At 40.1% G+C, this 17,808-nt stretch overlaps 1 protein-coding gene across 18 annotated transcripts in view; it reads right to left on the bottom strand.

Annotated features, from left to right (window-relative positions):
* Positions 1-17,808, bottom strand: part of esrrb (estrogen-related receptor beta) — a 100,702-nt gene that overhangs the window by 24,001 nt on the left and 58,893 nt on the right. For 17 of the 18 annotated variants that reach the window (XM_088432512.1, XM_088432506.1, XM_088432511.1 and 14 more), the window contains 4 exons: positions 16,151-16,560; positions 8,571-8,696; positions 907-1,017; positions 422-583 (listed from right to left, as the gene is read on the bottom strand). In XM_088432512.1, coding sequence (XP_088288638.1) covers positions 422-583; positions 907-1,017; positions 8,571-8,696; positions 16,151-16,560 — 809 coding nt within the window. The remainder of the gene's footprint in view (positions 1-421; positions 584-906; positions 1,018-8,570; positions 8,697-16,150; positions 16,561-17,808) is intronic. The other variant, XM_088432504.1, reaches the window with a different exon arrangement.

Raw genomic sequence — 17,808 nt, forward strand, 5'->3', positions numbered from 1 at the left:
ACACGATTATCGCCATCAATAATTCAACGAGCGTGCGCGCTTGTGCCGAGCGTGCGTCCATGTGTGCATATGTGTGTGTCTGCATGTGATATGATGCGTTGTTTGAGTGGGCAAGACCCCAACTTTACTCGACATCTCCCTTGTGATTACAGCGTGCATTGGCAGCGGGTCAGTGTGTTCCCCTCGCCATCCAGGGTCGGGATTTTAGATGCACTCTATTGATTTGTTTCTTGCGCAGCTATGTCCATTTCACCCCCCCCCCCCCCCCCCCCCCATGCCACACGCCCTGTGGCGTTGTGAGCTTCTGTCATTAATTATCTGTGTGAGTGGATGCGCATGTTATATCCGTTAAGCATAAAAAAAGAGGGGAGGGAAAATAGGACAAATCAGACAGAAAAAACACAGAAACAAGAAAATATACCTGGGATGTGCTTGGCCCAGCCGATGATGACGACCAGCTCGCGGTCAGCCAGGTCGCACAGCGTGGTGAGAGCCTTTATGTCGCTCTCTGGCATGGTGGGGTCAGGCATGGCGTAGATCTTCTCCGGCTCTGCCACCAAAAGGTGAGATACTATCTTTGTGACTGAGGGTCGAGGAGAAAAAGAGTAAAAAAAATAGATGTTAATGTGTTATCACGAACAATCTCCCGTGATAGATTTTGCATGAAGTCAAATAAAGGCTTTAAAATCTCTGTATGTATGTGTGCAAATAGAGGCTGCGTTTGAACTTGAGCTCCTGAATAATACCGGGCCACATTTCTGACCGATAAACTTGCCCAAATATAAGACAGAGAGGCGAAAAGGTATTTTGCCTCAAATTTGGCTTCGCCTTTACCTGATTGCTTGCCAGGCAGAGGAGGGGCGACGGAGATGGGAGACAATGGGCTAGTGATGGGGCAGTACTCACGAGGCTTTTTGGTAGGAGGGGGGAGCGCCAAACCCAGATATGGGTTGTTTTCAGTGTCCAACCTCCTCTTGTACTTCTGTCTGCCCCCTCGAACTCGGTCCAGGCGAACCCCTGAGGACAAAATGAGAATACTACAAATTAGAGACGATCAGTATCGAGCACAGATATTTCGATTAAAAAATAAGAAATATTGTATATGGTAGAAATTACAAGTCGGGTTGTTAGAAAAAAGAAAACATAATGATATTGGTAAACCAGTAGTTCCCTACTATTTTTTCTTTTTAATGATGATGTACCTTCTGTGAAATATTCCTTTAAGACAATGACCCCCATTGATAATTGGAGTACCTTAATCTAACCCTAAAGTAATTGAATCCTTTAAGTACAAACACAATCAGTTACTCTAGTTTTTAGTAATTGATTACTTTTGTTACTACGGCACCAAAATGAGTCAATTTAGGTTCTGAAGTTCTAAAGTGATTAGTGCTTAACTAGGGCTTAAAATAGTCACAGATTACTTCAATAATTGATTGATTGGAACGTTAGGTAATTAAGTTCAAAGGTATTCAATTACATCAGCACAGGATCTATTTAGTATCAGCTATTTTCAACCTTCCTTTAGCCAAACACACAAAAATAGAAATTCCTCCCCGAAATATACATATTGATATACTGGGATAACTATTATTTACCAACAGACATTACTTGTTGTTTCTCAAAAAATAAGCAGGCTCACTGTATTTAAAATTGATTGTGTGTGCCATTATCACACTGTTTTTTTTGTTTGGTTTTTTTGCAATATTGTGCAGCCCTGGTGTAAACTGCCACCCTGGGGGAATGATTGAGTCCATATTAACATAAAATAACAGTACGGGGCTGTAAAAGTGCGTGTGCGTGTAAGCACGCACGTCAGTATATGCATGGATATGTCAAAGGAAAGGCTGTCTTCCCATATGTGGTCCATGCCTGGCTGGTCTACTGTGACACAGCTGAGCCCAGAGCAGGTCTAAACATATGAATATTTAACGCAGGGTCAATGATCTCACAGACTGGTCCTCTAATTATTTAGCTTTTAGGTGAGGCGGACTGCATACTAATTGGCTCTTTACTTGTTTGTGCATGAGTGAGAGCTCTGCTGTGTGTGGTCCTCAAGATCCAGTAAAACGAGTAGATGCACTGCCCCCCCCCAGGACACAGTGAACAAAACATCCGCTGTCATACACCACATAGATAACTAGGTATTGCTTCCTCATAAAAGACCCTTATTTCACCCCTCTTTCAGAGGTGCAGCAACAGAGCCTTATCAACCCCAAGCACACCTAGGGGTCCGGGTTCCACACTGATACTGTAAATGTCAAGCCGGCCTCATCATAACATAAGTTATTTATTATCTCATTATTTGATAAGAATGTTTCTATTTGGATGTCTTTTCTATTCTATTCATTTTCTCCATAGTTAAAATACTTAATCTACGATGTTCTATTTATTTGATACGACCAGGCAGGTATTCACTTATACAATGCAAATGTATGCAAACCTTTATCCCGCATCCCCATATTTGTACCGGGCTGTCACTGCTTCCATCCAGCCTAAACATCCCTGATATCTTAATCCTGTCAAGAGGGAAAATCCCTTCAATTTACCTCGTATGCATAAAGCAACCTCCGAACAAATTTAATACTAAAGGGTGGATGAGAAAAGGCTCAATGAAATGCATGCGGTGGGGGGAAGAGTTAATTTGTCAGCCCGCTACGTCCTCCGAGCGAACAACACCACGAGCCACAGCACTTCCTTGATGATTTCATCACTTTATAACAGGGAGGACAGTGTCAAAACTGGGCATTGTGCGGCCGCTGCAAATGAGCCTAATACAATTTGCCCATCAGCAAATGCTCTTGGAGAGGATGAGTTTGGATGCGTCCCATGCGCGGCGAACGGCGCTCACAACAGCGTATGTACGAAAATGGAATATCCCAATGATGTCAGACAGAAGTGCCATTTACCAAAAAGCGATTCGAGGGTAGACTTATGCAAAATAAAATCTTGATTTTCCGCACTTCTCTTATATATTGCCACCCCGCACGGGAGGGTCGTAAAGTGTATTATCATCTAACTGTAAAATAGAGATTTCTTCCACTTATATAAATTATTTGATTCCCTAGGAACACAAATCTGATTAGGATTGTCTTTCAATTTCCTGACACTGACAACCCACTAACCTAATTACCCCCAATTCCCAACAGAGACTCATCCTTCCCAGCAAGACACGGGGAGTAATCTGATGGCAACTATACCTGCACTTTACATGCGCACTCACTGACAGATTTCTTTTAACGTCACTCAAGTCAGGAAACATTGAAGATTTTTTGAAGCATTTAATCTCCGACTGTGTCCTTGGAATCATTAAAAAAAAAAAGAAAAAACTACTTGCCACTGTTTATTACAGCCAATGCCACGGCCATGGAAAATTCCTCTCATGGTCCAATGTGATGTCACCACTTTCTACAGTTTCTTGCGGCTCACCCGATGAACTCGGCCGCTGCCAGGTGGCCGCGTTCCCGTTCTCCTATGATCCTTTCGACCAGTTGAGTCATGCGGCTGTGTCAGCCGGTGTAACGCCAGCATTTGAAGTTTGGTGGGTGCCTCTTTTAATTAGAACAGCCCTGGTCATAATTAACGGATGCTGACAGGAATTAAAACTTGGCGGGATCCCGCCTCGTTTTCTCCGTCCGAGAGGGTCAGAGACGGGCTCGGAAAAGAAGAAGGGCCATTAAAAGCGGACTCATTCAATGCCGCTGCCAGGCACGACGGACAGGACATTATAGGGGCCTTTGTGAGCTTCATATGTCCCCTCGGAGGCCCTCGGCTGTAAGTGGTCAGACTCTACTGAGCTCGCTCCATAGTAAACAGTAGGTGTGTTATAAATGTGCGGAGAGATTTAACTGCCACCTCATCTAAAGTCATCTCACTCTTTTATGGGCCGCCACACAGCGCGGCGAGTCTAGCAGAGGTTGAGCGCGGGTATCATCTCTTCAAAGCGGGGTGCTGGGGGAGAGGGCTTTTGGCCAAGGCGGCTGGCATTTGTGCACGGATTAGCACAGGCCTTAGGGTGGGGGCTGGGGCCAGCTGACCTGCGGCTCCTCTTTCTCTCCAAAAACAATAATAATCCCCTTCCAAGCACACTCCTACAAAAGAGCCTGTCTTCACTCACTTTGCGTGGACGGCCATGATAGGGGCCCTTATTTTGAGTCGCTCACCTGTTCTGTGTCTCTCTCCCTGGGGAAAGTGTCAGGATGTCTGGGATGGTTGGCAATGCCAAGGGGGGCTTAGGCAGACGCTATTTTAGCTGGGAAAATCAGAAGGCCACATGGCAAGGCATGGTGAACCTCGCCTTTCAAGGAAGCCGCCCCGCTAAACTGCCGTCAGCACTATTTCCAAGGGCCCCCGATGCCAGCGTCGCATGCCCCTCGCAGCGGCGCAGCATTTCGAATCACGGGCGGTGACGAGAGAAGGAAGCGCGCTGACCCGTCCGCATATTCGGACCCAAGGGGCTGCCACGCTGACACCCCTGTCACGTAGTCCATTTACAGGTTAGCTCCACGCTCCCGGGTGAGCTGACATCCCTGCCCTTACCGCTGGCTGAAATTACTGACTGGTACTTAAAGTACACATTACATTAATACAACGGTCGTAAAAGTGAGTTATTGTGCATTAATAGGTCAGTGCGTTAACTAAAAATCGCAGAGGTACTGCCGCGTATATTTTTTTTTATTTATGCAGCTAATGAACTACTTAATTACACTTGCTTATGTCAAGTGCATTAAACATTTCAACGCCTAAATCTAGGTCAGCTTTCAGTCAATTAGGAACCAAATGTTACTTTATGTACTTATTGACTCACAGTCCACACTTAGGATTTCATAACATTTAGTGCTGACATTTCTGATTTTTAGTAGCAGTATTGTTGCACATTTCCTTTTGTGACCTTTAAAGTTTTCTTGCTTGTTCTGTGTAAAACCGTGTGATACTTGGTCTTGATTCATACCAAGTAAATACGGGTGCCAGTATCACATGTACCGATAACAAGTACATTTAGGTTGATAAAATATTCCTGGTATATTCATGGTATATTCATTTGTGCTTTTTTCAAGTTTACCTTTCTCCCTGAGTTCTTAACATGCCATAATAGTGTTAAAGGTCTACAATTAGCACAAATAACATTGAACATCAAATCAAGGAATAGCGAGAGGAAGACATGGAGGCCGGAATCAAAGCAGGACTGAAGAGTCCTGAAACTGGAATTAAATGGACATAAAAATCAATAAAATGTGCTCCAAAACCATATTAAACAACACAAAAATACAAATGATTGTAGCTATAGCATGGCAAGCTGGCAAGCATGTTCCATGTGCATGCACTCGAGAGAGATTGTGTGAGGGACCCATCAGAAACCAAAATAAAAACATGTCAAGGATCAATACTAACTTTTTTGTATCACTACAATACCGATATCGACTTTAGGATGGATTACATCTATATTTGGATCGACCTGCACAGCCCTAGGTCTTTGTCTATTCAATCTGCAACTGTGCACTATTAGACTATATCAGTGTTGTATTGCACACTATATCTTTATTGAACTTATTTTGATAAAGTAAATAAAACACTAAAACGTGGTGTCATTACGGTATCAGTGTTGAGGTCCTGTATACCGGCATACGACCGAAAACACAATTTACATCCTGTGGCCTAGTCCGTATCGGCATTTGTGTGTGAGTAAGAGAGTAGGAGAGGAAGTTGGTGCAAAGAGCAACTGTCACTGAGCGATGTCAATGTAATCTCTCAATAGTATCTTGTCTTCTCCCTTGCTCTAAGCTCTGACCCGTTTTCATTGATCAGAGGAAAAAACCTGTTGCATCTGACATCTGATTCTTCTATTGACCACTTCCTCCTTTATACAGTGAGAGTGAAAGCAGTGCAACTGAACACAGGCTCACTCAGAGCCGGTCTCCTGATCAAGATTTAGCTCTAGAGGTTTATTGGTATTTGGATAACCTAAAGAAATTTCTAATCGGCTATCAGGTATCTGGATTAAAAACAAAAAACAAACAAATAACACATTTATACTTAATTATAAATGACCTACTTTTATCAATTTTTACTTAAATTTTCACTGTGCTTAGGATCATACTACTCCTCCTCCAAAAATCTTCTCATAAATTTTGGTATGTGAGATGAATTTCCCAGCTGAAACAGCACTTTTGAGTCAGCATGATTTGTTCAAAAGTTACCAGTATAACAGCAACTGTGTCAGGCTTTCAACATCAAAGTGCGCAGTCATTTATACCGATAGAGTCAAGTATTACGTAAATGTTGGCATATGGTGCTGTGAGACATTATTGTCAATGTCAGCGTTATGTTATTTGTTAGCTCCCTGAATTGGAGTCGAGAGCAACATTAAATTAATGTGACTTTTTTAGAAGAAAAAAAGCGAATTCTAAATAGTGTTAATGTACGCTGAAATATGGACATTTTTAAACAGACGGCAATGCATATCATAGTTGCGCCTTTTTGTAGTATGTAAGGTAACCATTGGTAGCGTGTGAGGCTAAGGGTGTTTCTTCTGACCATGACTTGCACATCATTCCCTCCCATTAGTCCCTTTGAAACTGCTTTTGTGGGGATGTGGAAACTTTAAGTGCAGTCATAAGACTGTTGCTAGGTGTCACCTTTGATTGGTGAAATAGCAGAACTGTCTCAAAAACAAATAAAGGCATCACTAAATTGATACAAATAAAAGCAGCAAATAAGTATTACTTTTAAAATATCAAAGTAACATAATATGTAGCTCATACTATCCATCTTTTTGTATGACACAATATAATCTGTACTAACTTAGATATGGCATGAACTGGACTTTTTAGCAGTCGCGAGGGCAATCTTAATGCTATTTGATGGCACTAATATCTATTCATTTTGTGTTTCTTCCTCAAACAGTCATGGGGCAGTGCTACATCTTTGTTAGAACACTAAAGTTATAATTAGGCGATTTTCCATTGGCACACAATGTGACCTTTCTGCCGTAATGAAAGTAAGTGGCAACCACAGTCACATGTGCGGTAGCCGTTTCCACACTCCGGCCTGAGCATGGCGTTGAGCTCAAGGCTTCATTGAGCTTACAGTGCTCACTGACCACGTGTCTCTATTTCCATTTCGTTTCTGTCACACAGCGGCCTACGTTAAAGCGAGCCTTAAGGATGTAAAAATTGTGTCACAGCTTTATGGCTATGATGGAAATGATATAATGCTTTTCCATTGGGCAACACGATCCGTGACTAATCGATGCAGTGGGATGACAGATGTAACTGTGTCATTCTTATTCTAGGATTGCGCTGAATGCGTCCAAGTTTCCTGTTGAAGCTCGGGTTAAGCCGAAGTCTGCATATTTGAGTTTTACACTCTTTTTACTCGGACCTGACACTGGTCATTCATCTACAGCCATGACTACATATTTTTGTAGTCCCGTACTCTCCAAGATGATTTATTGGCATAAATTTTTCATCAGATAGTAATGCGATTACTCTGTCTTTCTGGCACTAAGGCTTTATCTGGCTGCGTGCAGTCCAGGAGATTCGGTTTCTGCGCAGAGATCCATATAGGTTACGACTCTGGCTTCAGGTGGCGGCTGGATATATATGCATCTATAAATCCCTCTCTTCGGTGAATAATGGGAGGAATAATGCAAGAATATATACAGAGCGAGTTTGCCAGAGAACGTAAAAGTAGGCAATTTTATGCAAAATTCTGTCTGTTAGGGCCTCTATCTGGGAGACTGTTTAAGCTAGCAAATAACCACTAAAACTATTTATTCATTAGTAAAAAAAAAAAAAAAAAAAAAAAACACCTAAATGACATGTACACATATTTCTCCCATGGGACAAGTCAATAAATACAACACGCCATAGGTACTTTAATCCAAATCTACCCATGATGTACTATTAAATACTCTAAGGCAAATGTTTTGTTTCCTTATTTTATGTTTTTAGGGAGCAGTCAAGCAATAAAAAAACGAGATACGGAAAGAGCACATCCACTTTGCTAATGCACTGGCGTAAGAGCCAACAGATACTGTAGGTGCTGTGCTGAAAAAATGCTTCAATTTGGAGTCTCTCGGGGTCCGGGAGGTTAAAGAGAGGGAAAAACCCAGCAGGACCATTCCTTCCAAAACATGTTTAATTGTCAGGGAATTCTCAGGTGGCATCGACAGGAAGGATGTTCAAAAAACATTTAGGGGATCAATATGCCAGGGAGAGCTGACACTGTGCCGAGTGAGTGCATTCTGCAGACGGAATACTGTTACATTTCTTACTCAGATGGTAAAATGATGCTATTCAGCATATTTTTTTTTCCCCACAATTAGACTTGGCATTATTTACTAATGTGTTTGTGGAGCAAGGAAGCCGCAATCTTACCACGTTTGTACGTGCTGGCAAAAAAAAAAAAAAAAAACGTCAAGGTTTTCACACTTACTTTTAATAGGCTACAAAATGTCCCCATCATCACCAAAATGTATTGCGGTTGTGTGGCATTTTATCAGATGCAACAAATATACAGTGTGAAATATTTTATATGTATGGGTGCAAAAGGGAAAAAAATGCTCTTACTCTTCTTACCTTCTTTCAGCATCCCCACTTTGAGGCATTTCATGAAGCGACAAGCCTGGCATGATTTGCGTCTCCGTTTTGTGATTTCACACTCATTTGTGGCAGGACAGCTGTATTCAATGTTGCCTAAGAAATGGAACACATACGATGAATTAATCAAGTGACGGTACATTAGGAATCAAACATGTAATACATTACTGTTTGATCAATAGGGGATACTTTCTGCTTTTACAGATTATTTCAAGTTTCGGACTAAAAGGCACACTAAAATCCTTTTATTGCCTAAAAAAAAAATTACGAGTGGTCCTTTATAATTAGGTGCACCTTGTGTATACATGTCAAAGCGTTAGAGTAATGTTTAACTCATTTATATATGTACTGTATATGTATATCTTGTACAAGTGCAGTCCAAATTTTTTTTTTTTTTGCATGATTGCACGCTAAGGAGAAAGTCCTCATACGAGCATAACATTGAGCTAAAACTATAGTGGTCCTCAACAGTGGATGCAACCCAACACTAACTTGGCCTAGTTAATGCTATGCATGGCCCCTACAAGCCCCAGGTGCAGGCCATGTCCCCCAGTGCTCAAAGGGGACTGCCACTGCTTCAATAGCAGGCTAGAAAAGTCAAACATGCTGCCCCTGACCAATTTACATAATGCTAAGACCGGCCAAACCTGTTCTTACCACAATTGTCATTGTTGATGATTTATACACAGAAAGAGGCCTTATACATTATTCAATTTCAGCGAATGATTCCAGGATGGCGCTATGAAAGAGAGTTCCAGTGCGCCATAGTAAATATATATTAAAAAAAAAAAAAAAAAAAAGTGTTGCGATCAACTCAAACGTGGACAGCAGGACATCCTTTGCCTTGGGCTGATTCCCTATATTTTACTGAATCTAAGAATTGGCAATAAAGGGTTTCAGTGTAAAAACACTCCCCTCCTTTCAACAGAGGTCTCAGTTGATGTTGGTCATACATCTCTTCCATGTAGTTTTATTGTTTTGCAAAAGAACCACCATAATAACATAGATGTACAAGTTTCTTTTTTTCACCTCAATACACTTATCATTTACAAATAAGGGTTGGTTCAGTATATTTTCCTTATTATTTTTCTCAGTGAATGTTTCACAATTAATGTGTAGCTTATGCACACACGCACACACACATTCCTGGCAGAACTGCCCCTCACTTTCCATAGAGAGCACCCGCAAGCTGTATAATATTCCACTAGCGTTCTCCACTGGCTCTCCAACACCCTTCGACAACTTATGCAATTATGTTAACATTATTGGACAGATCAAGTCGGGGGTCCCAAGATGTTATAAATAATTAGAAATTCCTCCTTATATCTGGGTTAGAAATCATTATGCTAATTCTACTCATCCCTTTGGGATTGGGGGTAAATAAAGGTGTGAGGCTAACGGCTGATGAGCTCTGATTGTCTTTCCTCATTCTGTTTTCTCTGTTGTCATAGCAGAGTCAGACCATCATCATCCTTTGCACAATCAGTGCTGCCCAGTGCAGTAGCCAATTATTATTATTATTATTATTTTGTATGCTAATTAATCAGTTAATCTGTCATTTCCATAATGTTCATAACTGGAGCACGGAAACATTTTAAACCCCAGGGTTGTTTTGTTTAAAATTAAAAGGTATTGTGTGTTCAATTAACAACATTGAATAAACACAAAAAGAAGGATGGTAAATCCTTGAAAGCTGATTCCATGGATGTGTTGATTTGGCAGCTAATGTGAATAAGGGCTTCTATTTTCATATTCATTTCATGCCATCATCATTGAACTGCAGCCAATTGACCCTGTGCATCCCCGAGGGGCATTTTAGTGTCCCGTTTTTTTCTTTCTTCAACCCCTCCTTTCCTTTGTCAGCGTGTGAAGGAACACGTGCTCAAACTGCACCTGGTGGTTTACTTAAAGAGCTACTGTGCTTTGATATTGCACTCTCTTGAAACAAAAACAAGCATGTACTCTCACACCTGTGCCACCGCATACACATGTTCCCTACAACTGATGTTATGTCAAAAGGGGCTTCTCATAGATCCATGAGAGAGAGAGGAATATTAAGTAATTTTTCATCCCATCATTACCTTGTCTCATATACATATGGTATGTAGAGGTGTGTCTAAGAATCTGCACACAGTATATACCTGACTTTTATACACCTTAACAATAGAAACATTAGTCAATACAGACACTGTACTAAATATGATGATAAATAATGTGAATTTATGACTTTGTTAAAGCTCTATAACATCCGTAGCTGTAGAACTTTGAACATCTATATAAATTGTTTTTATCAAATTTGAAATAAAATATGGGAGCGGTTTTGGACCCCATCTTATCATGTTAAGAGGAAAGCAAATCAATAACTTGCACATTTTTCACATCACTATAGAAATTAGGAATGGACATATTTGATTAGTCCTATGATTTTAAGGAGTGGATTGTTGATTGAGTGATTGAGGTAAAAATAGTGGCGCTGGGAAAAAATATGACCAAGTCGGGTAAATCGTTTTTAAAAATAAATCGATTAAAAGTATTCAACTTGAAGCTCCATTGAAAAACCAGGAAAACCGTGTTTGTCCCACCGTTTTCTACACAGAGCTGGAAGGCAAACAGGAAGTCATTGACTTCACTGTAGCGAACAGGCAGCTCCATAGGCAAATTTTGCTTAAATTTCACATGTATATAAGATAATATATTCTATAGTGACCGCTCTAAAAAACAGAATGCTATATGTGGAGCGGCTTCTGTTCAGTCTCAACTTATTTGCATTCCAAAGAAGCGTAACATAAAGTTATCCAAGGCCACCAAACACCAAACATTAGAACACAACATGACTGAAGTGAAACACATGCGAACTTAGCAATATTATTGTAAAACATAGCAGACGGGATGTGACAGTAAAACATTGAGAAAAATATTTCTGCATCCAGTTAAAATATTCAAAAATTATAATTTGATAAATGCATGTTTTTTTTTGTCTCAAGTCGCAATAGATTCCTTGAAGTTAAAATAAATGAGTCACATGATCATGATACACATGATAACTTGAATTTGGTATGGTAACCCATAACATTGCAGGCAGAAAGGGAGAAGAAAATGATATCCCTTTTCCTTCTCTTGATAAGTATCTCTCAATCTATTTTATGGCTTCTCAGGACCCATGCCAGGACACAGAGGGGAAAGTCAGGTCTTGTAAGTAAGTTACAGTAAAATGGCAGGTATTTCTCATCAAAATCTGAACTGACTTTTACAGGCTTACTGTCAAGGTCTATTACTTCATATAAAAGGGGGTCACTGAGTTCAGTTAGTTTTCAACCAGTTTTACACTTGGGCTCAAAATGGGAAGAAAACATGGTTCAAAAGGTGATATATGTTTTGGATTGGAAGGGCATGTGCGGTGCAGGAATGGACGTGTGATTAGAAAAGGTTAGAGAACAGAGGGGCTTCTGGGATGGATGGGGATTCAGGTTGACATAAATTTGGGTCTGGCCTTGTCTAATGTAACTATCAATTTGTGAATTTGAGGCGCTTATTTGGGTGGATGAATGACAGTGGATGGACGCTGAAAAAAACTTTAGATGGAGGGGAAATAATTAGATGGTTAGATTAGAATAGTGTAAATGTGCATTGATGACAACTGTAGATCTATAATAATTAAAATAATAACAATAATTGGAGGTGTCAAATTAGCATATTAATTGGAATCTATTATTTCAAATCACAGTTTGCTATTACGATAGAGCGATAAGCATTCCTTACATGCTCACTTACGACAGAAGCAGCTAAAGTTTAGCTTACCACATAAATTTAAAGCATCTAGCCACACTGCTGTCACAGCTGACATTAGCAACAAAATGCTAATGAAACAAGCCATAGCAAAGATATTTGCTAAACTAAACTCGGGAACACACATTTGAGCAAATTTTCAACAGTCAGGATGGACAATGTGTTACTTTTATGTTATTTTATAATTATTTGGCATTTGACAAAAGAAAACATCACCATTCAATGATCGAAACTAAAGCCGGCATTTTGGGCTAGTCCAAATAAGGCAACAAGTAAACTGTTGGCTTTTTACTTGCCACAATAAAACTGTTTAAAAATTGCTGAGAAGTTTTCTCAGGCGTTTTTAGGTAAGATTAAAATTAGATTAATTAGATTAATCAAATACAGAATTCATCTTTTATTTTTTAATCTCTTGACACCACTAATACAACTACTACTACTAATAATAATAATAATAGTAATAATGATAATAGTAATGATCATAAGAATTGAAATAATTTGAAAAGATGATGAGGTTAGATTGACACTGCCAGAGATTCAATTTGAACTATTTGAATAACGACGCCATTAAACAATCTTACAATAATAAACAATATGCACGAAAAAAACTGCAAATACAATATTATCATTTAATAAGCAACCGTCTGACACTGAACTTCCTTTCAGATGTATCTGTAGCATTGGCTAGTGAGTGTGTAATTTGTTTTTATCCTGTCAACCAAATAAATTCTATAGATTTTGTCATGGAAAGTCTGCAAACGAACACAAGATGATGATTAAAAAAAGCTGTAAGGATGGCAGTTTCCTCCAATTAAACATACTATTTGCCCCGAGAGCTGTAGAACACTGTGATAAAGGGCTAGAAAGCACGGGGCCTTTGTTTCTTCCCATTAGCAAAGACCGTCTCACACTCCTACCTTGACTGCCTCGTTATTCATTTAATTAATCATTTCTCATCAAGGTCCCCCCCTCGTTCTCTCAAATGCTGCTATTTACCGGTTGCGTGTTCCTCCACCAAAGCTGCGTGTGTTTGTATTATCATTTTGGTGGGCTTTCATCTTCCCCCCCAAAAACCCCAGCATTCTCTTCCCGGGACCCCTGTCTGATTATTATGCCATTAAGCCTTTCCCTCCTCTCATGTGAAAGAGCAGCAGAGTCCCTCTTCAATCTAAAGAAGTCCAGGGTTTTCTTCCCCTCCTTTCCCTGAAATTACCCGGCGACGCGTGCCTGAGTTTCTAATTGGCATGCCCGTCCCTGGAGACGGCCCCCTCCCTTCTTCCTAATGAAAAGCCTCGGCCTTAATTACACTTTCCAAACGCTGATTGTTATTGACAAAACTCCTGTGGCTCGGACAAACGACGGCAGATTAGCTCCATTACAGGCAGCCCTCCAAGAAGGGAAAGAGAGGGATTTCGAATCGACAATGCAAAGTGTGTGTGCGTGCGTGTGTGTGTTGGGCGTGGGGGGGGGGCTTTCAATTTCTTTCTCCATGTACCTTCCTCTTAATTGTTTAGGCCCGTGCTTCACTTAAGACATCTCCTTCTTTGATGCCTCTCTTCCATTGTGCTACTTTAAGCGAGGGGACAAAAGCCCAGCTATATTACTTGGGAGAAAATGTTCATCTTTTGTCAATAGACGGGATTGCAGATGGCAGCAATGGTAAACATGAGGATTTGGCCTAATGCTTTTGTTTGCTTGAAAAAGGTACATAGACTGTCAAAAGCTGATAGGGATGCGAGGTCTAAAATCAACACCTCACATCAAGACAGGCAGCGTATTCATGAAGCATCAGATGCTATGCAGGTGAACGTTTGCTGAGAGCAATAGGTGGAATATGTCACATTCATTTACCCTAAACGTGACTATTCTTCATTTCCCAGTTTGCCTAATCATCTTATTTTATTCACTTCTTAAGAACTGGATCTATATTACTTGTTTTTGTCAATCTAAAACAAACAATTCCACATAGTGGGGGTGAGAGGTATTCATTGCCTTTCTAATGAGACGCCGTGATACATCACGCCTTGTAGATAACCGGTTGGTCATACACTGGTCCCCAGAGACACAACACACACATGCAGAGTAGGAATAATAAAGCGCATTCTGAGAAGCTCCTGGACAAACAGAGCTCATACAACACCGAATTTGACGACAAAGCGATGCCCACAATACTACGGCAGATAATGACGTCATAACCGGGAATCGGCTGCCATCATCTAACGTATTATATATCATATTATATCTCCTTGTAAACCCACAATTAGAGCTGTCCCGATCCAATAGAGATATTGGTTTGGTATCAGACCCATTTTTTTTCTATGAGAACAATATAATTAAAAAAAGTGTCTCATGATTTGGTATGTTTTTGTTGTATTTCACAGGAACATAAACGCATTAAAGGATCAACGCATGTTGTAACAGTCTCTGAGTTTAGGATTTCACTCGAGTAAATATTTGTTATAAGCTTCGTAGACACTAGTTAAAAAATGTAATTAATTGACATTATTTATGGACAATTGTTTACCAAATTTTCAGACTACAAGGCGCTCAGGAATGATCTTCATTTGAATTGTATCAAACAAACAAGTCTCAACTTTTAACACAAAAATTAAATAAATCATATAACATTCTTGCTGATATGGCAGCGGATGAATATCAGTTTACTGCTGGTACGTCAGTGGATCGATATTGGTATTTTACCGAACCCTAGGTTGCAAGACATATAAAGTATCGGAAGTGAAAACATTGTCAGGAGTCAGGAGACCCCCAAAATGGCAAGTTTATTCAACCAGCAACGTTGAGTCGTGAAAGCGAGCTAGCCATTGTAGACACTTTACCAAATAATATGTGAAAATAACATCCGCAATTGTCTGAGTTTTTGAAATAAATATCGAAGTCATTAAAATGTCACGTTTTTGTAATACATCTCAGATAAAATTTGAATTACACATAATCTATGCTCATGTCTTCTATTATAATTTTGAGGTGGCAAAATTAGTTAGTGACTCCAAATCCAGTACTTTATAGACTGGAGTAAGGACCAAATGTTCTCTTTTAATTAAAAATGTAAATTCCATATTCTTTTTTCACTCTTTCGGTCCTGTTGGGACAATGTGTTCCCCAGCTTTTCAAAAAAATCGCAGTGGTTATAGGAATCGTAGCAATAACATAAAATGGCATCACAGCGGTTCATTACACACCAATCTACAGATCCTAGTGGCATTTAGAAAGTTTTCCATACACAACAAGCCAGCCCTGGGCCGACTGTCAGCAAGGTAGATTGTGTTGTAACAATTTCTCTGATTATATGTACTATATATGTGTGTTACTAGATTACACTGACTACTTTGTATTGGAGGCGTTTGGTAATAATTTCAACTTCTTTGGCATGTTTACATTCTTATTCCCCAAGGACTGCAACCTATCTATGGAAACTAATTTTTCAAGTATTCTAAAATTATAAACAAGTAATATATGCCATAAATTTTATTTAAAAAAATGCTAGTGAAAGGGTTAAAATAAAAATGTGAGTCCGGGTATTACTATCTATGCAGCAGCCATTATTTGAAAGCCATTATGTTGTTCTAAATAGCTATCCAATATTCTAATGCAGATTATTTGCGTATTTTTACAGAGTGAGATTGAGATTAAATATACTAAAGTCATGTCATATCGGAAGAGCTTTGGAGATATGTTCTAGTGTGAAAAAAAAATCTATTCAGCGTGTTCAAGGTATTGTCGTATGAAGACGAGGAGGAAAATACCTTGTATCGTCCTTTTAAAAAAGGCTTTGCAGGCCTCACAAGAGGCCACGCCATAGTGATACCCCGAAGCTATATCTCCACAGACCAGGCACAGCCTCTTGGGGAGGGAGTTCAACATGTATTCGCACTTAATGGACGAGTCCTCCATGATGGTGCTGGAACAGTCGTCATAGCGCTTGCGGCAGGTGCCGGCTCCGAGCCCGCCAGGAGTGAACATAGGTGGGGAGTCCAGGCCGTTGGAGTGGCTATTCATGGTGCTGACATAGCCGCCGCTAGCGTCGGAGTTGCCGCTGGGACTATGGTGGCTGACGGTGTCGATGACCGAGGACGGACTGGATGGTTCCGTTTTAATGTAGGACCCGCAGCTTGAGGGTAGGTGCCGGTCATCGGCGGCCATTCTATTCAGCAGCCTGGAAGAGGTGTGGCGAGAAGTAGGAGGGGGAAGGAGAGACGACACAGATTATTAGCATGTTTCTAGAAATAAAGCAGAATGACACAAATATAGTGACCGTCAGAAGATATTACAGGACCAGGGATATTCTAAAAGAGGGGTCCAAAGCTATGGGCAAAATTTGTGGGAAAGCCACAAAGGATGATTGAATCTGCCTTATTTTCAAAATTACTACCACATGATTAGGGAAAAAGGTAAAATCACAAGTTGGCAAAGGTTATTAAAAAAAAAAGGAAACTTCTTAAAAAAGAGAATAGGCCAATGAATGAGATAGAATAAGAACAATTAATTTCAGATAAAAAAAAGTACTTCAAGAAAATATTGGTAGCCGTACTTAAGATTTGGTTTGATTGTTAGTCTCGCATATTAAACCCGCTACAGGCTTCTAAATGAGGCATTGAAGGCACCTAATCTGCTTCAACACCACAAGCACAAGCTTTACAGCACAAGCACACAGCACGACAAGACAACAAGACAAGCCATGGGAAAGAGAAAAAAAAAGAACCTACAATGACACTAGTTCATTTACGAGACACAATTCACCAATTGCAACAAGTACATTGAACAGAATGGCATCACGGAGAGTTACATGTTTAATCATTTATTACTGTAACTATGTCTTTATGTGAAAGCTGTCCTTGGCACAAAAAAGGCTGGAAACCAAGAAAAGTCCTCACATGCCACAAACCATACAACAATGACCAATTTCATGATTGAATCAATATATGAGCCAGAGAAAGTATTGGTACTGATATGTGTACACATCAGTTGAAAAACTTGCTACCAAAAAAAGGGAAATACAGTCATTTTCTACACTTTCACCCCAACCCCCCAAAAATACATACTATGAGGGAGCAGTGAACTATCAACAAATTGTTTATGTGAAAAAAATCCGTCCTGTTGGCCATAACATGACAAAACATTAATCTTGCACTGCATTTCCTGTGAATGTCACTCCAATATCTCTACTTTCATCTGGCATTGCTTACTTTGACAGCCCTCAACTCATCAAATCGGGACTCACGCACTAGCTGCGTTTGCTGTTTTTCACAATTTAAAAGCAGAATTTCTACAGTTTAGATCAAGTATAATTTCGAGTTGGTGTTTCCATTGAAGTGTTAGTCACTTCTGAGGCACAGCACAGACAAGATCCAACCAAACCGGCCACCAAGCGAGTCCAACCGCCGAATCGAACAAGTCCAAACGG

This window comes from Hippichthys cyanospilos, chromosome 14, assembly GCF_059441005.1.
Source record: "Hippichthys cyanospilos isolate Australia breed blue-spotted pipefish chromosome 14, RoL_Hcya_1.0, whole genome shotgun sequence".
In the NCBI taxonomy this organism is placed as follows: domain Eukaryota; kingdom Metazoa; phylum Chordata; class Actinopteri; order Syngnathiformes; family Syngnathidae; genus Hippichthys; species Hippichthys cyanospilos.